Source organism: Mustela erminea, chromosome 8, assembly GCF_009829155.1.
Source record: "Mustela erminea isolate mMusErm1 chromosome 8, mMusErm1.Pri, whole genome shotgun sequence".
NCBI lineage: Eukaryota > Metazoa > Chordata > Mammalia > Carnivora > Mustelidae > Mustela > Mustela erminea.
The window spans coordinates 7,867,463-7,894,627 of record NC_045621.1 but is presented as its reverse complement, the minus strand read 5'-3'; the positions used below and the strand labels follow the sequence as shown (position 1 = coordinate 7,894,627).

Sequence of the window (27,165 nt, the reverse complement as noted above, 5' to 3'; positions counted from 1 at the left end):
TGCCTTACAAACATCTTCCCATCCTTCAGGTCTTATGTTAAAGGTTTTATATTTGTGCCTATTTCCTCATGGCTCCCCCATCTCTAGGCCATTCTCATGACCTGTTGAACTGTGTCATAAATACCCATCGGAGAGTCATATAGGAGAGAAGAGCTCTCCATCCTAACGGATGGCACACTTAGCCCCAAATTCCCATGAGTCGTGTTGTTTAAGTCACCCGCCATAGGGCATCTTGTAGGAGAGAAACACTGTGCCCTCGCTATCTACTATGGTAACTAAGAAAGTGGACACCTTTGCATCCTAATTCACCTTCGTGCCTTTACCACATGAGTGTTCAAGAAGTGCTTTACTGATAAAGAATTGAAATTTAAAAAAAAAAAAAAAAAGAGAGAGAGAGAGAGAGATACTAGTGACGTGGACAATTGGGGGAAGTAGAAATAGGGAGTGGGACTGGCCCGGAAGAGGAGAAAGGGCCTGTGGTAATCACTCCTTGCCTATGCAGCCTTCAAGACAGTGCTAAGTGGGTATTCTGTCAGCCTCCCTAGCGCACACCTGAATATCCCCTGAGGAAACTATAGCCAGGAGTGGTGTGTTCTAATGCTTCACCTTTCAAAATGCTCTCTCTCTCTCCTTTTCTTCTCTGCTTGGTTTACTATTGACTTCTGTTTCTCATTCTCACATCACAACCTGGCTACTATTCTTTGCGAGAAGAATGGATTATTCCTCATCTGGCTCTCGGGCAGAGAATTATAGCTATAAATATTTCAGCAACATCAGTTACGATATAAGGTTTTTTTGGAATGTCTTAGTCTCTACTGTGGCCGACTCTAAATTATGTAATACCTTTGTGAACTGTATAGCCCTGTGATTTAAATTTATCGAGAAGCATGGCAACACTCTGGGCCTTCTCAATGAAGAATGTTGTTTCGGGGGCAGAATCCAGTTTTAAGACTCGTGCCTTCGATTGCAGCAGTAGGTTTTCTTTCGTAGAAATGCCTCCTCCCACTCCAAGCCATCCCGTGCACATACGATCCGGAGATTTCCCTTGGATTTCACGTACCCATTCATGTCTAATTTCCTTTTTTGCAGGAGTTAAGCCCAGAATCCACACATCCAGATTTCCGTATTTGGCTGACAAGTTACCCATCACCAAACTTCCCCGTGTCTGTCCTGCAGAATGGCGTGAAAATGACCAATGAAGCACCGAAAGGTTTACGAGCTAATATCATTCGATCATACCTCATGGACCCGATCTCTGACCCAGAGTTCTTTGGCAGCTGCAAAAAGCCTGTTAGTAATGGCTAAGTCTTGTTACCTCAGCCCTGCGAAGGCTTCAAGTGGCCCCTGGTGATCACGGATGTGTGTGGCTGAATAAAACTACAAATTAAATAGGCCTCCTGCCCCGCAGTGCCGTTGGTTTTGATTACTGATTATTGACTATGCTGAAGTCAATTGTATTAATATTTTATTTTAATTTTACCACCAGCCTCATTTCTGCTCAGCTGAGATCTTCTGGGGTGTCATTAATAATGTAGCTTTCTATTTAGAAAGTCAGCTGTAAGCCATTCCCAGTACGAATCTGCAAGGTTGGAGAATCTTGTTTCAGGATATTAACTGAGCCCTCTGCTATTTGGAGCCATATCTTTAAATTAAAACATAAAAATATTTCCTCCATATAACTATAATGAGAGCCAAAATGATTTTACTCCTTGATTGATGGGACTCATAAGGGTCTTTTTTAGCGTTCCCAGGCAAGCAGGGAAACCACCCACTGCTTTCATGATTAGAATTCTGTGTGTGAGTGTCTGTGACCTAAAATGGTTTCACAGCGTTTTACCATAATTAAAAATGGAAGAGTTTCTTTTTAAGAGGGGTTATGAACCTTGGTAAGTTTTTGCCATTAAACAGCTCATGCTTTTGATATCGGGATATGTTTAAGCACACATCCAAAGAAAACGTTAAAAATAAAGAAGGACTTTGATTAAACAAAAGTCTTAGGTCCTGAAAGAGAGTGAACACCTATGTTTTAACCCAAGTCCAATGTCATCCTGCTCTTCTAAGACCCGCTGTCCGAGTAGCTTTGGCACTGATTGGGACCAGACAGAGTGGGTTCCGCGCAGGGAGGTGGTGAGGGCCTGTCCGCATGTGACAGGCTGCACAGAAGCCCCTTGGCAACATTTCACTCCCTTTCTTCTAGATCTGAGGGTCTCTCCATGGAAGTCACACATCCTGGAAGTCTGGGCATTTACGAAACACAATTGAATCCAAAAGCCCAGTCTCCTCAAAAGCCAAAAGATTACATCATCCTTGTCGTTTTGACTTCTTACTGGGAAATAATTTAAAACTTTCAGAGAAGTGGCGAGGATAAAAGTAGGATGAAGAACAGTCCTATGCCCTTCACCCCAATTCAGCTCCTGTTAACACATAGCTTTGGTGGGTAAGGTAGATATGCCACAACCCTTCGCCCCTAAATAAATACTTCGAGGTCTATTTCTTAAGAATAGCGATATTATCTTACTGTGGTGTCATTATTGGTTTAGTGGATTTGGCAAGGACCCACTGTCTAGGTTCCTGTGTCCCATATTTGTCCGTTGACTCAATCACGTCCTCTAGGGCACCTTCCCTGCTCACTGCAGGTTGGTTTAGGGTTAGAATGACCTTTAGTGGCCATGTCGCTTTGCTTCCTTTAATCTGGAACATTGCCTCTGCCTTTCTTTGGCTTTGAGGATATGAACCTTTCTGAAGAATTCATCTCCTCTTGTGTTTTTGGTTTTTTTTTTTTTTTTTTTTTTTTAACAGAACATTTCTCCTTTGGCACTTGTCAGGTATTTCTTCACAATTAGATTCAAGTTACACATTTTTAGCCAAAATAAGACATTGGTGAAATTGTGTCCTCAGACTGTCCCATTGGGAGGTACACAATATCCATGTATCCCTCACTACTGATACGAATTTTGATCACCCAGAGAAAGTGGCATCTTTCTGATTTCTTCAGTGTGTAGTCACAGCTTTGCCCCTGGCAACTAATCATCAGTCTCTGGGGACACATTTTCAAGCCACGCCAATGGCTTGCACCCCCGGCCCAGCTTTAGTGTCAGTGGAGTACCTTGCCTGATGTAGTAATTTCCTGTGATATTTCCAACTCCAGCTCCACCCGTATTTGACACCTGCCGCTCTCAATTGCAACAGCCCTCCCACCTCCCCCTTTCCGTATGTGTTGTTGTACGGACTCACAAATTCCTTGCTTTTTCTCCCAGTGATTTACAGGTCATTACCATCCTTAAGTCTTTGGCTCAAATTGTCCCCAGTTTGGTCAGCAGAGCACCTGCAAGCCGGCCCCTCTGTACTAGGTCCCATCATTTATTACTATTATTGTTGCTGCTGTTGCTGCTGCTGTTGTTGTTGTTATCGTGTTACTTAGGCTTCTTACTTTTTTAGCATAAGGTGCTGCAGGCTGATCTGTCATTCAACCCTGGAACCAGCCACAGAACCAAGGTCTTCTGTGGAGTCCTTGTTCTAGAGACTTAGATCTGGGTTCTAGACGAGCTCAGTACTACTGCCTTGTTTTTGGCTCTTGGTCCTTTCAGGGGAGAAAACTTGGAAATATATGCACGTACTCTCACACACATACAAATACATACACACCTATACGTGCCTAAGGACATGCACACGTATGTTCTCATTCCCACACTTCAGAGGTGAGAATTTGTAACAGGATATCTGACTTCCACCGGATCACCCAGGGCTCAGTCTTACTTTCCCTCATTCCATATGTGCAGGTCCCTTCTTCTACACTGGGCGCCGGGCTCTCACATCATCGGCGTGTTTACCGATTTGCTCTGTTCTGCAACATATATAAAATAGTTCTAAGGGGCGCCTGGGTGGCTCAGTCGGTTAAGTGTCCCATTCTTGATTTCAACTCGGGGTCCATCTCCAGGTTCTGAGTTCAAGCTCCACACTCGTTGTGGAGCCTACTTTGAAATGAAATGAAACGAAATGAAATGAAATGAAATGAAATGAAATGAAGTAAAATAGTTCCCAAACCCACAGAGCACCTGTCACCTCGCTTTTCCCTACCTCTTTGGTTAAACTGATGCTATTTTGTTTTGTCTCCACTTCCCCTTTCAGTTTACTCCACAGGGGACATTTCCTTCTGCTCTTGGATAAACCTTTGGGCAACATCATGACTTTTCTGGTTACTGTCACATAATGACATGACCTGTGGTCATTTTAACTTCGAAGCCAGCCTTGATTCAGAAATCAGAAAGTGTAGTGTAGTATGTTAATTATACTTAGCTTTTACGTAAAATGTAGGCTTTGATTCTCCAGAAACGTCGCTAGGACTTGTGGTCCGTGGGCTTCATGCCGTTGGGAGAATAGGACAGAGTCGGTGTCCCTCTTTCTGTGACGCAGTGGCAGGCGGCTGCTCAGCCTGGCCTCTCAGTCTGGATACGCGCAGCCCCGGGCAGGTGGAAGGCGCTTGCTGGGCCCGGGCTGCGATGGCTTGGGGCTCTCTGGACTTGGCAGGGGTTTAAAGCTGAATTTTTCTCTTGTGACTTTTCTCATGGGTTCTGCTTGGGCTCCCCTTCTGGACTCCTCCGACTGTGACTCCATTACCCCGGCACGTCCCTCCTTCAGCGGACCGCTCCGGACCCCCGTCTGCTGTTGGGTCGTATCATTCACTTCATACAGGCTCTCATGCAGGGATTTTCTCACCCCAAGATACAAATCCTCTTGACCAAAAAATGTTTCAAATGACCCCTGGCTGACTTTCTTTTTCCTCTTTCTTTTCCTTTTTTTTTTTTCTTCTTAATAGAGAAAGAGGAAGGGGAGAAAGTGAGAGAGAGAGAGAGAGAGAGAGAAAGAGAGAGAGTCTTACGCAGGCGCCACATCCGGCACAGAGCCCAGTGCAGGGCTCAGTCTCACAACCCTGAGATCATGACCTGAAGGGAAGTCAGGGTTCAGACACTTAATGGAATGAGCCGGCCGGGGGCGCCCTTGGCTACTTTCTTAACCCAACTCCCCATCCGCTCCTTGGGCTCGGCACTGGCTTGGCCCGCCTTCGGAGCGGGACTCCGGTTTCCCTCTCCCAGTCCATTACCCGCAGCCTTACAAGGCCCCGCTCTGTCAGGCAGAAGGTTTGTACTTCTCCCTCTCCTAGCTGCAGAGAATGTGCATCAGCTCTCTGATGGACCCCACTGATTCCTTCTCACTGGCTTGGACTAAGAAGACACCCCGTGCTGCTTTCTCCCTTAGGGATGGGGGCCAGAGGGCTCCCAGCACATCCACAGCTCTTGCCAAGGAAATAGTCACAAATCCTCTCTCAAACTCTTTTTTGACCACTTTAGAGCATTCTCGTGGAGGGTGCGTTGCACGTTCTGATTGCTGATTCAAGGCTGGCTTTGCCGCTCAAAGTAACTGTAAGACTTCTTATTACATAAGAGCAACTTGGAAAGTCATGAGGCTGTAAAGTTTTAATCTGAAAGTCCTTCTTGTAGAGCTGCTTAATTGGTTTAAACTGTCTCCTTTGAAATTTCTCCGTGGTGGTCTGGAACCACGCATTGGAATTCATTCTTCTTGCCTCATTATGCTTTGGTTGGAACCGCCAACAGCCTATCAGGTGACGCTAAACAGACAAGCTCTCTGTGCTCTCTAAAAACCTGGTATCCGTAGCTGTGTGTGTCTACTGAACATGTGTATGAATGGACATATTTTTGCCTCAATAGCCCGTAGAAATAGTGAATTCTGTGTTGGTGTACTTTGGGATGGATACATTTGAAACAAAAAGTTACTTTCAGTTTAAAAAATGGTGAGTATAATGTAATGTTAGGAGGGAAATAATGTGGTGCCATTTCTTTTCGCTACAGGAGGAATTCAAGAAATTACTTTACGGCCTCTGTTTCTTTCATGCTTTGGTACAAGAGAGGCGGAAATTTGGACCCCTGGGGTGGAATATTCCTTATGAGTTCAACGAGACTGACCTAAGAATCAGTGTACAGCAACTCCACATGTTCCTGAACCAGTATGAGGTATCGTAAAAACCACAGCAAGGACATGACTTATTTTGCTCCTTATCACATTGTGTTTGTATAGTGAGCAGGGACTTCCGGTTAATTTCTACTCTTATAAAATGAATAATGAATAATTCTCAACAGCATCTTAAGTAATACTTTGTTATAACAGGATATCATAACTGCTGTTGTAGGTGGTTAGGACACTGGTTTGTCTATTAGGAACCTATATTTTATCATTTCTGTTTGACACATAAATGTGTGGGAATCTAAGAAGTGAGTTTATTATACTTATTTTGAAAGGAGTTGGGAAGACCATAAATCAACCGGGCTCTGAAATGAAAAATGTAGCCCAAGAGAAGTAAGTGAGCACAAACCAGAGATTTACTTTCCTAAAGTGTGAAGAGAGACCCGAGAACATCTGAAATTTAACAGGAAGGCCTTGTAGCCCAAGAAAAGAACTAAGGATTGACTGTTGGTGACCACCCAATGTCAGTGGTTGGAGAGCAGGTCAAGAAGTAGGGGACATTTTGGAAAAACAACAGAATGAGGAACGATTATCTTAAGGAATACTGTTGCCAGGACCCATTTTCAAGTCTCTTCCTGCATCAGAGTAATAGAACTCCCACCCAACCTCAAGCTAGAAATCTGGGAGTCACTGACACTCAGTTATTCCTTATCCTTCCCCAGCCACACCCTACTACCCTCTCCTCCCCCTCCCTGCTCGAGCCCATGTCCGATACCGGAGGGCCCTCTCTCCCTCGGTTTTGCTGTCCTCAGTTTCAGGCCCCTGCAGTCAGGGGCAGTCTGGGAGCAGAGGCTCTTCCTTCTGACGTATTGCCAGAAGGTCAGTCGTACCTAATGCTACGTCGCGATGCCTGTGTCATTTCTCCCGCTTCTCTCATCATGGAGACATTTTATCCTCTCGCTTCATTACAAGAAGGGTGGGTACAGTGCGCTAAGATATTTGGAGAGAGACCACGCTCACTTGCATTTTATGACAATAGATTGTTGTCGTTGTTCTATTTCATTATTAGTTACTATGTTATCCTTGTTAACCTGTTACTGTGCCTGACTCATAAACTCTGTCATAGGCTTGTGCACATGGGCAGCCCAGCTCTCAGGGGTGTCTGGCATCCACTGGGGAACTTGGAGCGCATCTCCTGCGGACAAGTGGGGACTGCTGTGTCACTCTCCCACAATCCCCTGCTTTGCTCTCACTATGATGCGTTGTTCGAATCTCTGAGCCTCCTCATATATTTTCCTTCTACTTCAAGTGCCTGTTCCTGTGCGCCATCTTTGTTCACCTTGGCAAGTCGTTCTTGAACAACCGTCTCAGACTCAGGACCAAGTGTGCCTCCTCTTGGCACATTTCTACGTGCATTAGGTTGTGTGTCCTTTGTCCAGCACTGTGCTGAGAATCCTTATTGCTGTAGGTGAGCATGGATGAAAGCAGGAGATGATTCCAGATTTTTGGTCTTTTATGATCTACTTACCTATCATCCATTACCCTTCCCCTTACATACTCTGGCTCAGTAGCCAGAAACATGGGTGCCCTGGCCCCACTTCGCTCGGGAAGTCTTGACAGAGCTGCTGATGCATGTCTGACGCTGCAAATGACAAATTCTGGTGCTGAGCAGAACACATTCTTTCAGATTATGAGCCCTAGACTATATGGTCATTTTGATTTGTTTACTCTTGTATACTTAGTGCCTAAATATGTATAGGAGGTAGATGACTTAGTAAGTGTCTGTCTTATGAATGAATCATGATGAGTGGAAAGATCTTCAAGCTCTCAATAAGAACGGCATCAATACCACATGTAGGATTCGGCATTGTAATTGCAGCATTTAACAGGAACAGGACAGAGGGGCGGTGAGGGAGGGGATAGAGTAAATGGGTGATGGGTACTGGGTATTATATGTAACACCAGCGTTACCCAGTGATGAGCACTGGGTGTTATATGAGATGAATCAGTAAATTCTACTCCTAAAACCAATACTACACTATATGTTAACTAACTAGAATTCAAAAGAAAAATAAAGAGAAAAAATAAAATGAATAGGAGATAGAAGTATTCAATAAATTATGATAGGATTATTGATTATTTGCTATTAGAAAAAAAACAAGTTAGATTATTTGTACTATGTAATTCCTGTTGGGTTAAAGAAAGAAAATAGGAAAAATCAAGCTGGAAAAGAAGAAAATAATAGTAGATAGATATAATCTGCTTGGCAGATGGACAATGGCTTTCTTTTTCTTGTTTTGGTAGGGGTGTGTGTGTGTGTGTGTGTGTGTGTGTGTGTGTGTGTTTAAGGCCCACCCCTCCCTCTCACTCTACTTTTACTCCAAAGCAACCAATTTCATAGCTTAGGACATATCTGTGCAGAAGTTTTCCTATATGCATGTAAGTCATACATACATAAGCACAATATACACACAAGTTTTTTTCTGAAAAACATAATCGTATTCACACAATCATTTTCAGCTTGCTCTTTTCATTCTGCATATATTGTGGACAACTTCCAAAGTAGACAGAGACCTTTGCTTAATGGCTGCTTATGCAGCATTCCCCCTTTGCTCACTGTTAGGATTCTATTTCCTTTTTAGTTTTTGCTAATAAGCAAGGCAAAACTGAATGACTCTGTGTACACCCTTGCATACAAGTTGCTGACTTCCTGCTTTGCTTCCACGTATACTCCCTCCATCTATGGTCTCAGCCTTCATCCCCGAGGGCCCAGCAGCAAGCTGCCAGGATTTCAGCCCCAGCCAGCATCCCTGGGCCCCTGGGAGAATGCACTCCCCAGTGTGATCGGCTGGTTGTGATCAAGCTGCTGAGACAAAGAACATCTTACTATCAGTTCTGCGGCAGGTTGGCAGGTTTAACCCTTTTTACGTGATCAAACACGTCCCCCTCTCCTCTTTCCTCTGCATCAGGAGGCCCTCCCAGAGGCCAGCTGGTTCACCTTTGGTCTACCTCATATACTGCCTACTTTCTCTGCCAGTGAGTTTTCTTGCTATGTTTCACTTTTATGAGGTTAACAAGGCAAGTCCAGGCAGCGCGTGCGTCTGATCAAACTCCCATCACATTTGCAGTCGGAAGAACAAAAACATGCTGGAGCTCGTCCTGATTCTGTTTGTTTCTCCACAAAGTCTTGCGGAAAACCGGTTACTGATACAAGCTCTCCTAAATTCTCGGCCTTTTATTCTAGTTCTAACAAATAATGAGTCTTATCACTTCCAACTCCTAATTCAGTAAATTTCCCCTGAGTATAGAGATTACTAAAAATAAAAAATATTTTAAAAATATTTTTAAAAAGTTAAAAATGTACCTGGAGTTAAACAATGTTATTGTTTAACCATTGGTTTTTTCCCCCGAAGTGATAATGTTCAGTTTTGTTGAGAGCAATGAGACATAGAATGCTCTGAATTGCTGGTGCATATTTAAGTATTTATGCTGATGATAAAACACATTACAATATGAACAATTAATACTTTTGCACTCATAAACATTTAAAAATTCTTCATATCAGAGAATATAATAAAAAAGCAAACTAAAGGGAAAAAATATTTCCAAAAATTTGATTAAAAAGGATAATGTGTAAAACAGCTTATGTATACTATGTATATATAGTATATATAATATGTAACATATATTATATATTATAATACATATATAATAAATCTATTAAAACTTTAATTGAAAAAAATGGGTAGAAGGCTAGTTCACAGAACACATGTTATTAAACATGAAAAAACTATAAATTCCACTGATATTCTAAGAAAGCAAATTAAGGCAATATTATCTTTGGTCAAACAAATTAGCAAACATTTTAAAACTGATTCCTACATTTACTATAGCCTTTCAGAAAAGCAGTTTGGTGGGCCGCCTGGGCGGCTCACTCAGTTAAGTGTCTGACTCTTGATCTCAGCTCAGGTCTTGATCTCAGAGTATGAGTTCAAGCCTCACATTGGGTTCCATGCTGGGCATGGAAAAAAAAAAAGAAAAAAAGAAAAGAAAAAGTAGCTGAGTGACATTAATCAATTGCTTTTTATAAACTCTTGTATCTTTGACATAGTAGTTTTCTTTTCAAGAATCAAAGAATCATTAGAAATTTTAAGAAATGTATATTAAATGAAACGTAATTTAACACAGCAGTTAATTAGGAGTGACTGAAGTGTTCAATATTAGAAGATAGTTTTTAAAATGTTTTTTTGTTTCCAGTTTTAGAATTCTAGTTAGTAAACATGTAGTGTAATACTGGTTTCAGGAGTTCATCACTTAGATATAACATCCAGCTCTCGCCCCAAGTGCCCCCCTTAAGCCTATTTCCCATCTAGCCCCTCCCCCACCTCCCTCCCTGCATTAACCCTCAGTTTGTTCTCTCATTAAGAGTCTCTTATGGTCTGCTTCCCCCTCTCAGTTTTTTCCCCTTCCCCCATGTTCCTCTGTTGCTTAAATTATTAAAATATTTTAAAAGAGTATTTCATGAAATGGTAAAAGATATCTTACAATCTGAGCTTTGGTAAAAAATCATATGCAAAATTGCCTCTACAGGGATTCCAATTGTCAAACCCAGAGGGATATAAAAACCGCAGGAAATTTATCCTGATTATCTCTGAATTATATTGGGTTTGTGTTAAATGGCAGTCAGCAAGGTCAGTGTTTCAGGGGTGGGATTCTGGTCCCGCTCACTCTGCGTCTGGCACGTAGCAGGTGTCACAGCTCTGCGGGACTCTGCACACGGCTGGAAACTCTCCGCTGGTGGAGTGACTCGAGCTCTGGGTTCCAGGAACTGCCGTACGAGGCTCTGCGGTACATGACAGGGGAGTGCAACTACGGAGGCCGCGTGACCGACGACTGGGACCGGCGCACGCTGCACAGCATTCTGAACAAATTCTTCAACAAAGAATTAGTCCAAAACCCAAGCTATAAATTCGACTCAAGCGGCATCTATTTCGTTCCTCCTTCTGGCGATGTAAGTACGCCCTTCAAGAAAACGAAAAGTAGTAAAACCTGAAATTCCTCTGATAAAATGGTGACTGTTTTTCCCCCAGAGGCCTCATTTTTTTGGTTAACCATCATGTGTGCTTTTTCCAGCCTTCTTGAAACAAACCTCGTGCATATGTAGGTAGTGGTTTGCTGTTTGCTCTGAGGTGAGGACTTTCAGAAACGCCACTCGCCCAAGAAGATCTTTCTTAGTGACCTGAAATTCTGTCGTCATGAATCTGACCCTTTGGTAAAAAGACATTGTCCCCAGTTAAAATGGAAATACACATGAGAAGGGTTACAAAATGATATTAACAAGAATAGTTAATATCTTGATCATGCTTACTTATTTACAAAGCAGTACAGTAATTATCTCACTAGAGCATCCAATTAACATCGGTTTTATTACTCAGCCCTTTTTACAAATGAGAAAGCGGGTTGACTGAAGTTAAATGACTTGCCCAAGGCCACACGTATAGAAAGGGGAAGAGAGTTACAGAACCATCTGCTGCCAAGAGTCCATTTCCTTCTGCTCCTTTTTCCAGGGCTGCCTAGTGGAAGATGCGGTATCTGCCTTCACATGATCACACAGAAGGCGCCCAGGGACCGCCAGGACTATTGAATTGGTTCTCATTTTATTCCAAAAAGTCAGAAGGGCATGTATTGAAAGTTAAACCTATGACCACATGCATCAGAGGCACATACCATAACCACATCAGCCATTAGGATTAATGCTAGCTGAGAGCAGATGTCAAAGGGATGAGGAGGGGGCGCCTGGGTGGCTCAGTGGGTTAAGCAGCTGCCTTCGGCTCAGGTCATGGTCCCAGGGTCCTGGGATCGAGTCCCACATCGGGCTCCTTGCTCGGCAGGGAGCCTGCTTCTCCCTCTGCCTCTGCCTGCCTCTTTGTCTGTGCTCGCTCGCTCTCTCTCCCTCTGTCTCTGACAAATAAATAAATAAAATCTTTAAAAAAAAAAAAAAAAAGGGATGAGGAGAAGATCAGTCCCAGAGCCTCGGTCACTAGACAAGTGGACGAGGCCCACATGGGGAACCAGGGGTATCAGGATTTCACGTGAGAAAAAGGCGAGATGAAGTCAGGTGTATGTAACATGACCCATTTTGAGAAACCGTCAGTGACCAGGCCCCCAGCCCCACCCACCATATGTGTCTATAAGTGTTGGTATGACTGTGTGCGCCTGAAGAAAGGTTTGCAATTTTGACAGAAGTCCTTGTAAATAAAATATAGAATGTGTGTGCATATGCATAAAAAGAAATGTTAATGGTGATTATCTCAGGTTAATAAGCATGTGGGTAATGTTTACTTTTCTGAATTACATGGATTTATCACACGAGGATATATAAAAATCAGAGTAAAGAGAAAAAAATTATTTTTATTGCAATCAATGAAGAGCAATCAGTAAATGTGGCACAGAAAAATTTCTCTGGAAGAAATTGTCTAAATAAGGTGGCCGGGATATGCCTCTCTCCATTTCAAAATCCATTCCAATTGAATGGGACATTTTACTTTTTTCTTCCTAAATGTTTCCTTTTTTTTTTTTTTTCAACTTTGGACCAGGTTGAAAGAAAATGAAAGCATTTGGTGTCCAGTTCCACAGGCTCATCCACCCAATAACTCGAGTACTGGAAATTTTCTCTTCTCAGAGAGCAAGTTCTACAGGAGAATTGATTTCTAACCTCCTGACTCTCTGGTCTTCATCTTTGCAGCACCAGAGCTACATCGAATACACAAAGACTCTGCCGCTGAACCCCGCCCCAGAAATCTTTGGGATGAACGCCAACGCCGATGTCACCAAAGATCAGTCGGAAACCCAACTGCTGTTTGATAACGTTCTCCTCACCCAGGTATGCGCTCGAGCAGGAACCACTCCTGCGGCTGGAAGGGAGTCTGCCCGAGCAGCGTGGGCCGTCTGTTCCAGCGGAGAACCATTTTAAGGAAAAGATGAAAATTCCTATGTACCTTAAATATGAATTTAAACAGGAAGTATACGCGCATATGGTTCGGGTTGGCTTTTTCTTTTTCCCCATCAGCCTTTTGACTGGGAAAGAATCGTTGAGTATCATTTAGCTGCTAGGGGTTCCATTTCGTCTTTCTTACAGAAACCGTGTTCAAGTGCATCGTATTTTCTTTTTCTTCCAAGTTTTTATTTCAATTCAGGTTAGGTAACGTATAGTGTAGTATTGGTTTTAGTAGAATTTAGTGATTCATCACTAAAACACCCAGTGCTTTCACAAGTGCCTCCTTAGTACCCATCACTCATCTAGCCCATCCCCCGCCGCCCCCCAACAACCCTTCGTTCGTTCTCTATGGTTAAGAGTTTCTTATGGGTTGCCTGCCTGTCTGTTTTAATCTTATTTTATTTTTCCTTCCCTAAGTTCATCCATATTGTTTCATAAATGCCACACAGGAGCGAAATCCTATGGCATTTGTCTTTCTGTGACCGACTTATTTCACTCAGCCTGGTACCCTATAGCTCCATCTACAACATGGCAAATGGCAAGATTTCATTCTTTTTGATGGTTGAGAAATATTCCTGTGTGTGTGTGTACATATATGTGTGCACATATGTATAAACACACCACATCTCCTTTATCTATGCGTCACGCAACGAATACTTGGGCCCTTTCCATAGTTTGCTGCTGTCAATAGTGCTGCTATAAACATCAGGGTGCCTGCGCTCTCTTCAAATCTGTACTTCTCTGTACTTTAGGTAGATACTCTTAGTGAAATTGCTGGGTGATAGGGTAGCTCTATTTTTGACTTTTTGAGGAACCTCCATACTGTTTCCCAGAGGGGCTGCACTTAGCTTCTGTCCCCACCAGTAGGGCAAGAGTGTTCCTTTTCTCCACATCCTCACCAACATTTGTTTTTTCCTGAGTTGTTCATTTTAGTCATTCTGACTGGTGTGAGGTGATGTCTCATTGTCATTTTGATTTGTATTTCCCCAATGATGAGTGATATTTAGCAAGTTTTCATGTGTCTATTAGCCATCTGGATGTCTTCTTTGGAAAAATGTCTATTGATGTCTTCTGCCCATTTCTTAAGTGGATTATTGTTTTTTGGGTATTGAGTTTGATAAGTTCTTTATAGCTTTTGGATCATACTCTTTATCAGATATGTCATTTGCAAATATCTTCTCCTATTCTATAGGCTGTCTTTTACTTTTGCTTATTGTTTCCTTCACTGTGCAGAAGATTTTCATCTTGATGAAGTCCCAGTAGTTCATTTTTGTTTTTGTTTCCCTTGCCTCAGGTAACATGTCTAGTAAGAAGGTGCTATGGCCAAGGTCAAAGAGGTTGCTGCCTGTGTTCTTTAGGATTTTGATATTTCCTGTCTCACATTTGTCTTTCATCCATTTTGAATTTATTTTTGCGTGTGGTGTAAAAAAGTAGCCCAGTTTCCTTCTTATGCTTGTCATTGTCCATGTTTCCCCATAACCATTTGTTGAAAAATTGTCTTTTTTCCACTGGATATTCTTTCCTGCTTTGTCAAAGATTACTTGGCCATATAGCTGCAGGTCCACTTCTGGATTCTTTTCTGTTCCATTGATCCACATGCCTGTTTTTGTACCAGTACCATACTGTCTTGATGATGACAGCTTTGTAATAGAGCTTGAACTACGGAATTGTGATGCCACCATCTTTGGGTTTGTTGGGTTTTTTGTTTTTTGGTTTTTGGGTTTTTTTTCAACATTCCTCTGGCTATCTGGGGTCTTTCTGGTTCCATACAAATTTTTGGATTGTTTGTTCTAGCTCTGTAAAGCTGGCAGTATTTTGATAGGGATTGCATTGAATGTGTAAATTCTTTGGGTAGTATAGACATTCTAACAATATTTGTTCTTCCAGTCCATGAGCATGGGATGTTTTTCCATTTCTTTATGTCATCTTCAATTTCTTTCATAAGTGTTCTATAGTTTTCAAAGTATAGATCTTTTACCGTTTTAGTCAGGTTTATTTCTAGGTATCTTATGGTTTTTGGTGCAATTGTAAATGGGATCGATACCTTGACTTCTCTTTCTGCTGCTTCATTATTGTTGTAGAGAAATGCAACATATCCGTATGTTGATTTTATATCCTACAGCTTTGCTGAATTCATGTATTATTTCTAACAATGTTTTGGTGGAGTCTTTTGGGTTTTCTACATAGAGTATGATGTCATGTGCAAATAGTGAAAGTTTGGCTTCTTCCTTGCTGATGTTTTAAATTTCTTTTTGCTGCCTGATTGCTGAGGCTAAGATGTCCAGCACTATGTTGAACAACAGTGGTGATAGTGGGCATCCCCTGTCATGTTCCTGACCTTAGGAGAAAAGTCTCAGTTTTTCCCCATTGAGGATGATATTAACTATGGGTCTTTTTTTTTTTTTTTTTTTGACAGAGAGAGATCACAAGTAGACAGAGAGGCAGAGAGAGAAAGGGAAGACGGCTCCCCGCTAAGCAGAGAGCCTAATGTGGGACCCTGAGACCATGACCTGAGCCAAAGGCAGAGGCTTTAACCCACTAAGCCACCCAGGCGCCCCAACTATGGGTCTTTTATATATGGCCTTTATGATATTGAGCTTTATTCCTTCTATCCCTACTTTCTTGAGGTTTTTTTCAAGAAAGGTACTATATATTGTCAAATGTTTTTTCTGCATCTGTTGAGAGAATTATGGTTCTTATCCTTTCTTTTATAAATGTGGTGTATCATGTTGATTGATTTGTGAATATTGAGCCACTGCTGCAGTCCAGGAAAAATATCCCACTTGATTGTGGTGAACAATTCTTTTAACATCCTGTTGGATTCAATTTGCTAGTATCTTGTTGGGAATTTTTGCATCCATGTTCATCAGGGATATTGGTCTGAAATTTTCCCTTTTTTAAAATGTTTTGGTAGAGTTTTAATATTTGACAAATTTAATATTATTAAATTTAATATTAAATTAAATATTAATATTTAATATTTGACAAAAAAGTAGAGTTTTAATATTTGACAAAATGTGCAAAGAAACAAATGCATAAACACATTATTGCTACATTAAGGCAATATGAAAAGTGTACTCGGAAATCTCAGTAAAGCGAGAGTGTAGGTTTCTAGCTTTCACTGAGCTAGAAAGAACTTACAGAAAGAAAAAGAGAGAGGAAACGGGCTGGGAGCAGTGAAGGGAAAACACGCAAACAGACTCCATGCTGAGTACAGAGACTGACACATAGCTCGATCTCACAACCTTGAGATCATGACTTGAGACCAAATCAAGCTTCAGATGCTTAACTGACTGAGCCACCCAGGGGCCCATTAATTCTCCTTTTTAGTAGGTGCTCTGTCTGGTTTTGGAGTCAAGATAATTCTGGCCTCATAGAATAGTTTAGAGGTTTTCCTTCCATTTCTATTTTTTGGAACAGTTTGAGAAGATTAAGTGCTAACTCTTCTTTAAATGTTTGGTAGAATTCCCCTGGGAAGCCATCTACCATGGACTCCTGTTTCTTGGGAGATATTCGATGACTAATTAATTTCTTTGATGGTCATTGGTCTCTTGAAATTTTCTGTTTCTTTCTGCTTCAGTTTTGGTAGCTTATATTTTTATAGGAATTTATTTATTTCTTCCAGATGGCCCAATTCGTTGTCATATAATTGCTCGTAATATACTCTGATAATTGTTTGTGTTTCTGCAGTGTTGGTTGTGATCTTTCCCTCTCTTTAGTGATTATTTATTTGGGTCCTTTCTTTTTTCTTTTTGATAAATCTGGCCAGGTTATCAATTTTGTTAATTCTTTCAAAGAACCACCTCCTAGTTTTGTTGATCTGTTCGGTTGTTCTTTTTTTAATTTCTGTATCCCTTATTTCTGCTCTAATCTTTTATCATTCCCATTTTTCTACTGGTTTTAGGCTTTATTTGCTATTCTTTTTCTAGCTCCTTTAGGTGTAAGGTTAGATTGTGTATTTGAGATTTTTCTTGCTTCTTGAGGTAGGATTGCATTGCTATATACTTCCCTCCTTGACTGCTTTGCTACATCCCAGATGTTTCTGGACTACTGTGTTTTCATTTTCATTTGCTTCTGTGAATTTTTTACTTCTTCTTTAATTTCCTGATTAACCTATTCATCCTTTAGTAGGATGTTCTTTAACCTTCATGTGTTTGTGGTCAATCCAAATTGTTTCTTGTGGTTGCCTTCAAATTTCATAATACTGTGGTCTGAAAATATGCATGGTATGATCTCAATCTTTCTGCACTGGTTGAGGCCTGATTTGTGACCTGGTGTGTGATCTAGTCTGGAGAATATTCCATGTTCACTCAAAAAGAATGTGTATTCTGCCACTTTAGGATGAAATGTTCTGGCGATATCTGTGAAGTCCATCTGGTCCAGTGTGTCATTGAAAGCCCTTGTTTCGTTGTTGATCTTCTGCTTAGATGATCTGTTTATTGCTATGAGTGGGGGGTTAAAGTTCCCTATTATTATTGTATTATCAGTGAGTTTCTTTATATTTGTTATTAATTGATTTAAATATTTGGGTGACTCTAAGTTAGAAGAATAAATATTTACAATTGTTTGATTTTCTGGTTGGGTAGACCCCTTTATTATGATATAGTGCTATTCTTCATCTCTTATTACAGACTTTGGTTTAAAATTTAAGTTGTCTGATCTAAGTATGGATACTCCAGCTTTCTTCTGATGACCTTTTGCATGATAAAATGTCCTCCATCCCCTCACTTTCAATCTGCAGGTGTCTTTGGGTCTAAAAATGAGTCTTTTGTAAGCAGCGTATCATGGGTCTTATTTTTTTAATCATTCTTATACCCTATGTCTTTTGATTGGAGCATTTAATCCATTTACATTCAGAGTAATTATTGACAGATATGATTTAGTGCCATTTAAAACTGTAAAGTTGCTCTTCCTTTAGACTGTATCTGTTTCCTTTCTAGTCTTTATTGCTTTTTGGTCTCTCTTTCCCACTAAAAGGGCACCCTTTAATATTTCTTGCAGGGCTGGTTTAGTGTTCACAAACTCCTTTGGGTTTTGCTTATCTGGGAAATTCTTTATCTTTCCTTCTATTCTGAATGACAGCCTTGCTGGGTAAAGTATACTGGACGACATATTTTTCCCCTTAGCACATTGACTATTTCATGCTGCTCCCTTCTGGCCTGCCGACTTACTGTGGACAAGCCTGCTGCTGACCTTATATATCTACTTTTGTAGGTTAAGCATTTTTTTTCCCGCTACTTTCAGAATTCTCTCTTTATCTTTGAATTTTGCAAGTTTCACTATATGTCTCGGTATTGATCTGTTTTTGTTGATTTTGAGAGGAGTTCTCTGTGCCTCTTGGACTGTAGTGCCTGTTTCTTTCCCCAGATTAGGGAAGTTCTCAGCCATAATTTATTCAAATAAACCTTTTGCCCCCTTTTCCCACTCTTTCTTCAGGGGCTCCTATAATATGGCTATTGTCAAGCTTTATGTAATTGCCGAGTCCCCTAAATCTATATTCATGATCTAATAGTTTTCTTTCCCTTTTCTTCTCAGCTTCATTATTTTCCATAATTTCATCTTCTGTATCACCTGTTTGTCCCCTGCTCCTTCCATCCTCACAGTGATTACATACAGTCAGGTTTGCATCTCAGTCGGAGCATTTTTTCTTTTCGACCTGACTAGTTTTTTGGTCTTTTATCTCTGTGCCAGGGTTTCTCTGGTGCTTTCTGTGCTTCTTTTGAGTCTAGCCAGAGTTCTTATGACTTCTGTTCTAAATTCTTTGTCAGACATATTGCTTGTATCTGTTTTGAGTAAATCCCTGGCTGTGATTTCTTCTTGATCTTTCTTTAGCAGAGAATTCCCCCATCTTGGCATTATGTCTGGGTTTCTGTCTTCGGGTACTTGAATACTTGTTATTTTTGTTATTAATTACTTACTGACTGAGAGTAAGACTAGGAGTCACATGCTGTCCAGGGCCTGGCACTCCCGCAGGCGTCTCCGTTGTGCTGTGTGCGCTGCCCTCGTGGTTGGGCTGCTCTTCTCACGGGTCAGTCCTCTGCAGAGTTCCTCGGTTCTTGCGATAGGGAGTGTTTAGGCCTTTAACTAGGTGTGCTTTGATTTGTTAAAATAAGCCTGATTGAAAAAGAAAAAAAATCCTGATCTGAAAAAAGGAAAAGGGGCCAAGAAAAACCCCCAAAGAAACAAACAAAAAACTATAAGATAGTTTTCTAAAGAAAAAGAAAGGAAGGAAGCATGATCCAAAGAAAGAAAAAAACAAACAAACAATAACCTCTAAGCCTGATTCCAAAGGAAAGGGGGAAAAGTGCAAGAAAGCCTGGTCCTATTTCCACCAGGAGAGCAGCTCTTGAGCGGCTCATTCAGTTCAGCATCTGACTCTTGGTTTCGGGCCTGCTCATGACTTCAGGGTCATGAGGTTGAGCCCCAAGCTGGGCCCATGCTCAGTGCGGAGTCTCCCTGAGATTCCTCCCTCTTCCCTTTCCCTTTCCTTCTGTTTCATCCCCTCTTGTGCACATGCTTTTGCCCCCCTCTCTCTCTTAAATAAATAAGCAAATAAAATCTCTTTCCACCAGCACTGAAGCTGACGCTTCGGAGCAGTGTGTGGTCAGTGGCCTGGGTGCGCGCAGGGGGCCTGTGTGGGTCCGCTGGGAGAGACGCCTGCCCCCTGGGCTCACGGTCACACCTGCCCGGGGGAGGATGGCCCTGCAGGGTGCGGCGGGGTGGGCGTGGTGATACGTGGGAAGAGGTTTGATGCCAGAATCCAGTCTAAAATTTTGCCTGTTTCCTAGTCTCTTACTAATTCAACAGCAACCGATAAAGTGACTTATCTTCTCCAAATGTTCCAGAACATGTAACGTGGTTTACATAGAAAGTTTCTTTCACATCAGCATTTTATCAGATTCCATCATATTTCAAGACTTGCAACAGGAAGTAAGGATGTACAAAAGGGTTGAGGAGAAAACTATCATTGACACTTTGTAGACATGCAGTTCCACTTATGAGAGCATAAATAAAATCACATGTCAGAGAGTAATTTAAGGCATTAGAACTCAGCATGCCATAGGCACGAGTCAGTGTATTTGAATAAAAAACATTTAATCTTGCTCTTCTACTAGGAGATCTTCTCTTGTACTCTCCCTTTAGCAGAAATGCTCAGTCGTTGGTTTCTTTCATTTTTGAAAGCAGATTAGTCCAAATGGTAAGAGTTCCCTTAGTGACTGAGTAAAATTTGAATAAGAAGACTTATTTGGTCCAGTGAATTATCCCACGAACTGACTTCTAGGGATGTTTTTACTTTTATGGAATCTCAGAATAATGATGATAGTAGCCAACACTGACATAGTACTGACTATGCTGACACTGTTCCAAGTGCTTCGTGCGTAACAGTGCGATGTATACGGCAGTCCTCTGAGGTAAGGGCTTATTATTCCCACTTTACAGCTAGAAAACAGATACAGAATGATTAAGTAGCTTGCTGAAGGTACAAATTCAAGCCAGGACTCAAAGCAGTCTGAATCCCAGTAGTTTGGCTCCAGAATCTGCGTTCTGAACCATAATGCTAAACTTTTTCTGGATTCTAAAGATGGGCCAGGAGCGAGCAGGGCAGATTATAAGAGACGATGGCGTGTGGTGGGGGGAGCTAAAAGAACCGTATTAGGAGGATAAAGTGGTGTGCTGTCCTTGATGGAAGAGTCCATGGTACTCCTCACTGTGGTCTACTGTCTGATGACATTTTCCAATAAGGGAGAAAGAAAAAAGACCATTTTTTACATCCATATTTACATATGTTAATTCCACTAAAATCAGTTCTTTCCTGAGTACAAAAGTATATGCACAGACATGAGTAAGTAGATGTCCAGGAGTATTAGACACATGTGATACACAGGGGAGTGACAACAGGACATTTAGGGTGGCTTTTGGCTTTATTTAAGGTTGATGGGGTGTGCCACATTACAGAACACATACAACAGTAGGTTCATTCCAACAGAAAATGACTCAGAACCAAACCGATAAGTCTAAATACACTTGGGGTATTTTCTCAGTATGTAATTAAACAGCCTCTTTCAATATCCTCACCCTCAGATTGGCAAGTACAATTATGCTAATGGGTAGGCAGGAGTTCATTGCTTCTACATTGGGTTTACCACATCTCAGTGGCAAAGAGACCAGAACAGCAGAGTTTGGAGAGCAAGTTAACAATGACAAAACTTTTACATTATGTATTTAAAATATCTTAAAAAAACAGAACAGGAAAAAAAATTAGAATAAGAAATATTGGTCTTGGGAATGTTACTTTGGCAGAGCTCTTGCGTTTATGCCTAAGCGCCAGTAAAGAAACCAGGAAATACAAAATCTGAAATAAGACTAAACACAATTTCCTAGGGCTTGAAAAATATGAGATATATTCGTTTATATCCTAACTGTGCTTGTTTTCTCTCAACGTGCATGCGCAAGTACATACACACATTCATTTATTGTGAGGATTTAAATGGTTTTCCAAAAATATATAGATTCATTCGCACCCTGCCACTATAAACATAAAAAATAAAAATTGAAATGAAGTTCCCCTTCCTTTGTTTGAGTGTGGATCCCTAAAGTCTGCCTTTCTCCATAACTCTTGCAACTGCTTTGAGGAGACGAGCTAATTTTCTTTGCCCTTCTGGTTCAAGGACAAAACTATATCTCTGCTTTTGGCAACCAGTAGGCACCAGAGTTATTGGCAAATATATTTTGTGGCAAGCTTCTCAAGGCAAGATCAAATTCCCTTCTCCCGGCTGCTAAAGCTCACCACTTGTGAAGGACCCCACCGACATAAACGCTTCTCTCCCTTGCTCGGCGCCATCCACCCCTCCACCTACGTAGCCCAGCGTGCGGCTCATTGTCTTGCTCTAGACCCTCTCTTGCCCGTGACAACTGTCCACGCCCTCTTCCTTCCTCCCTAACACTGGTTTTCTCCTGAATCCCCATCCCATGCCTGTTTTTACCACTTCAGTCCGTCTTGTTCAGAGAAGCATCATTGGTAAAATAGGAGAATAGTACTCATTCGCACAAAATGTACCTTCGGAGTTTTCTTATTCAGCCATCCCTACAGCTTACTGAGGAGTTCTCGTTGTTCGCGTGAATTCTTTACAGTCTCGTTCAGCAGACGCCGGTGCAAAATCCTCAGATGAAGTCGTAGATGAGGTTGCTGGCGACATCTTGGGCAAACTTCCCCACAACTTTGACGTTGAGGCCGCGATGAGGAGGTACCCGACAACGTATACTCAGAGCATGAACACTGTGCTTGTCCAAGAGATGGGACGGTTCAATAAACTGTTGCAGACCATAAGGGACTCATGCATTGATATTCAAAAAGCGATCAAGGTAAGGAAATATACAAGGATATATATAAAAGAAAAATCCTTGCAATAACTTATCATTCATTTTACTCAGCAAATATTTACTGGGGGAGAGACTGTGTGCAAACACTGTTCGTTCTGCATTCTGGGGAGAGAAGCAAAATCCCTGCCCTGGAAGACCATGTAGGATTCTGGGGGTGACAGTTCGTAAGTGGGTGAGGAATTATGGAGTGTGTTCAATGGCATAGTTTGCTAGATAGGATACATGCTAAGAAAACACAAAGGAGTAAGAAAGACCAAGCCTTTGCTTTCATAGAGCTTAAGTTTTAAAGGTTTATTTATTTGAAAGAGAGAGAAAAGAGTGGGGGGAGGAGCAGAGGGAGGGGGAGAAACTGAGCAGACTCCACACTGAGCTTGAGTCGGGGCCTGACCTCACGCCCCTGAGATCATGACCTGAGCTGGAAACAGTGTCGAACATTTAACCAACTGTGCCACCAGGTGTGCTCCCACCCTTTAAAAAAAATAAACAACCAATCTTTATTTTATTTTTGAGAGAGAGTGCTCACTTCGGCAGCACATATATTTTTTTTAAATTTTATTTATTTGTTTGACAGAGATCACAAGCAGGCAGAGAGGCAGGCAGAGAGAGAGAGAGGAGGAAGCAGGCTCCCTGCTGAGCAGAGAGCCCGATGCGGGGCTCGATCCCAGGACCCTGGGACCATGACCCGAGCCAAAGGTAGAGGCTTTAACCCACTGAGCCACCCAGGTGCCCTGGCAGCACATATATTTTTGAGAGAGTGAGACAGTGGGGAGGGATCAAAGGACAGGGAGAGAATCCCGAGCAGGCTCCACGCCCAGCGCAGAGTTGGACACTGGGCTTAGTCTCATACCTGAGCTGAAATCAAGAGTCAGATGTTTAACCAAATGAGGCACCTGGAGCCCCCATAGAGTGAAGTTTTGATTAGGGAGATAAAAATTTAAAATAAATGTATAATTTTGATAAATGTTAAGTTCCCGTGATGGGTGGGAAAGGGTGGGAAACCCATTTTGTGTCAGACGACTGACACAAAGTGAAAGGTGCTGACCCTTCCGCAGGGGTCTGAACCTCACGGCAAACCATGGAACATTCAGGCTGAGGATATGGTAAGTGCAAAGACCATGAGAAGAACAGGCTTGGCCTGGTCCGGGAACACTAGGAAAGGCTCCTGGGGCTGGAGTGGAGTGAGCCTGAGGGAAACAGGACAGAAAGAACCACAGACTCATCGTGGCCTTGTTGGCCATGCTGAAGATCATGACTTTTGTTCTGAAAAATAAAAGTAAGGGGAGGTCTTCAGAGTGTTTGAAGCAACAAAGTGAAATGATCTGTTTCATATTTTTAGAAGTTCACTCTGACCCCTGCAGGAAGGACTGTGGGGGAGCAAGTGTGCAGGCGGCCAGCAATGGTCCTAGCGACGTTCCAGCCGGGCTTGTTTCTGTTGTAGCTTGGGAGGAGGAGCTAAGTGGTTGAATAGGAGCTATTATGGAAAGCGGGGTCTCCTGGGCTGGCTGCGGTGTCCTCTGGCTGGAATGTTTGGCTAAGCAGCAGTCAGGATCCTTGGTTTCTCCTTGACCTGGTTCTTCCTGTGTCCTTCCTGGGAGAGAACGGCCTGGTTTCCGGTATTCCGGGGCAAAGAGGAGGATGGGCTCGGGGATCTCCGCATCCAGTGTACATTCGTTCATGTGATTCCTGACTTCAGGGTGGTAATCTGCTCCCCAGCTGAGCCTGGCAGCCCCCAGGGATTTCTTATTTTCCCTTGCACGTTTCATTCAAGGTAGGCAATGTGCAGATTTGTGGGAGAAGTCCTAGAAATCTGTTTTTGAAACCCAATTTCAATAACCCTTCTCATTGGGCAGCACCTTCCACTCCTCACTTTCCTCAGTTCCAAACACTTCTGGGTATTCCCCGGTGATGTCTGGTTGCTGCTTGGCTTTCTCCTCTGCTGGTCAGGATCCGGTTAATGCCCGACTTCAACATCACCTGCCAACAGTCCAAATGCTTTCTAGCTCCCAAAACTGTGTTGCCATTTTGCCCTGCCCTAACTTTTTTCTGCACTTGTAGGCTTATGCCCTTAAAACATAAATTCTTTTACTGCTGTTTTAGTGGGTTTGGGAAAGGAGGCAAAGGAAATGTGGGTGTTGAACATATTAAATTTACTCTAAAATCTTCTCCGTATGTTAGTAGGGGTAATTCTGTCAACTAGAGAGAAAAGAGAAGCGATGATGGCAACTGGCCCAACTGTGAGATCAAGGAGGCAGTAATTTTTAAAGGCCTCAAAGTTTTCACATATGTCCACCAGTGATTCAAAATGGGTGAGACTGGGGCTCCTGGCTGGCTCGGTTGGTAGAGCGTGCAACTCTTGATCTCAGGGTCATGATTTTGAGCCCCATGTTGGGCAGAGTTTACTTAAATAATTAACAAAATGGGATAAGATCAGTTAGACTTCATAGGTGGAACTGAGACTATTTTAACTTTCCAAAGGATTTCATACAATTTTTCTAATTTTATATTCATCACTATTCTTTTAAGAAGACAGGAGATGTAACAGTTGTCGATTCAAAAGAGCAGTGAACTTGCTGTGAAGTGTGTAAGCCTGATGATTCACAGACCCGTACCCCTGGGGCAAACAGCACATTATATGTTAATTAAAAAAAATTTTTTTTAAAGGCAAAAAAAAAAAAAAAAGGGCAGTAAACTAAGTCCAAGTTAGTCTGTGATTTAATAGCTAGTGAGAAGCTGAGTATTAAGATTTTTCCAGGGTGGGCAAAAGGCTGAAGGAAGTCAAAGGCACAAACTTCTAGTTATAACGTAAAAGCCATGGGAGTGCGATGTATGGCCCAATGACTGTAGTTAGTAATACTGTGTTGCAAATTCAAAAGTTGTTGAGAGTGAATCTTCAAAGTTCTCATCACAAGAAACAATACTGGAACTATGTATGGTGACAGATGTTACCCAGACTATTGTGACCATTTTGCAATATATCCAAATACTAAACCATCATATTGTATCTATGAAACTAATACAGTTGAGGCTTTAACAACATGAGGGTTAGGGTTGCTGAACCCCTTGTAGCCAAAAATCCACATATAACTCCTGACCTCTCAAAAACTTAACTGCTAATAGCCAACTGATGACTGGAAGCCTTGTCCATAACATAAACAGTCAACACATAACATGTATAATGTACTGTATTCTTACAATACCATTCTCTGAAAGTTTTCATTATTTCCAGGTTATTTGGTTCATCTGTGAGTTTCTTCAAATAGGTACAGATCTCAAAAAAAATTTTTTTTTCAATGTATTTATTGAAAAAAATCCACATGGACCCATTACAGTTCAAATCCATTGGTTCAAGGGTCAACTCTACCATGTTATGTGTCAATTATACCCCAGTAAGAAAATTTTTCACAAAAATTTGATTAAAAGTAAAATTGTCAATATTTTGTAAGGAATAGTTCAATGACTCCATGACTTACTGTCAGCAAAAGAATGTATCTTTTCTTTTTTCCTATATGACTCAGCTTTCATCACAAGTTTAAACAAAGGATAATGAAAAGGATGTTTAAGAGAGGGGTGTCCAAAATCAGTATTATCATGTTAACCAAATGTTTCAGGGGCTTGTGGTGATGTCTACAGATCTTGAAGAAGTGGTTAGCAGCATTCTGAATGTCAAAATTCCAGGAATGTGGATGGGAAAATCATACCCAAGCCTTAAACCACTTGGGAGCTATGTGAATGACTTCCTTTCAAGACTGAAATTCTTGCAAGTGAGTTCATCTAAACTATCATATATGGTTTCATTTCATTTTCATCAGGATGCCTAATGTGACATTACTCTCTAGTTTTTCTGTGCATCCCAGACACAAATGACCACTACTCAGTATTGCATATAATGTATGTAACTGTTACACTGAACTGTCAAAATACGAATATGGAAAACAGAATCTCTGAAAGCTTCTTTAGGAACAGGTGTTCAGATTTGGTAAACAACACACTCAAGTCAGGGATGCTTGAAGAGAGAAAACAACTGGTTGTGTTGATTTTTTACCTTAAATACTAAGCATCAAAATAGATTCCTAGAGCAGAGCACCTTAGAAAGCCAGGCAAGCTACTAGCAAGCAGCATTATCTTTTCCTTGTCCAGCATTCTTCCAGATCATGAAGTCAGTAGACTGCTGGTTCAGCCCAACACGGTAATAATCTCCATGGCGAATTGTCTTGGAAATGTTGAGTGCGCAGAAACCTGTCTCCTAATTATCCGGCAATACTGGTGTTTAACTATGTTATTAATTATATTCATTAAAAGTATTAATTTCCTACATACTGTTCATAATGCATCAAAACTGCCTGTGAGAAAATTTCTGCAGGGATAAAATGACTCAACTTTCCTTGAATAACACAGGCCTTCTTGTTATGACTAGAGTTGATACTAAAGAAACAAGATTATTCTTGAACGATGGAGGCTCTACCTTGGACTCTAACAGGGAAAAGTTCTTCAAACTCATTTGACTTCTATAATTTTCTATTTAAAATCAGTAGTCAATTAGCTTCTTAAAGTATGATATGAACAGAATTATTTGGGTATCTTTGATATTTATAATATCTTAAGCTCTCACTATGGTTTCTTTAATAACTTCTCTGTATAATACTGTGTTTCCATATGTTGGATTTTATTGTATTTTGGTAAAGTAGGTGGGAAAACTTCCAAAGGAATATTCTACTGGACAGCAATGATGAGAGAGAAAAAAATGGGAAAAATATTACCAGATGTTATAGGGATCTAGTCAACTATGGAACATGATATATTGTGCAACA

At 41.4% G+C, this 27,165-nt stretch overlaps 1 protein-coding gene across 2 annotated transcripts in view; it reads left to right on the top strand.

Moving 5' to 3' along the window:
• Window positions 1-27,165, top strand: part of DNAH7 (dynein axonemal heavy chain 7) — a 252,745-nt gene that overhangs the window by 216,298 nt on the left and 9,282 nt on the right. For both annotated transcript variants that reach the window (XM_032354246.1, XM_032354245.1), the window contains 6 exons: window positions 1,090-1,290; window positions 5,868-6,029; window positions 10,805-10,990; window positions 12,725-12,862; window positions 22,109-22,339; window positions 25,966-26,118. In XM_032354246.1, the coding sequence (XP_032210137.1) occupies window positions 1,090-1,290; window positions 5,868-6,029; window positions 10,805-10,990; window positions 12,725-12,862; window positions 22,109-22,339; window positions 25,966-26,118 (1,071 nt within the window). The remainder of the gene's footprint in view (window positions 1-1,089; window positions 1,291-5,867; window positions 6,030-10,804; window positions 10,991-12,724; window positions 12,863-22,108; window positions 22,340-25,965; window positions 26,119-27,165) is intronic.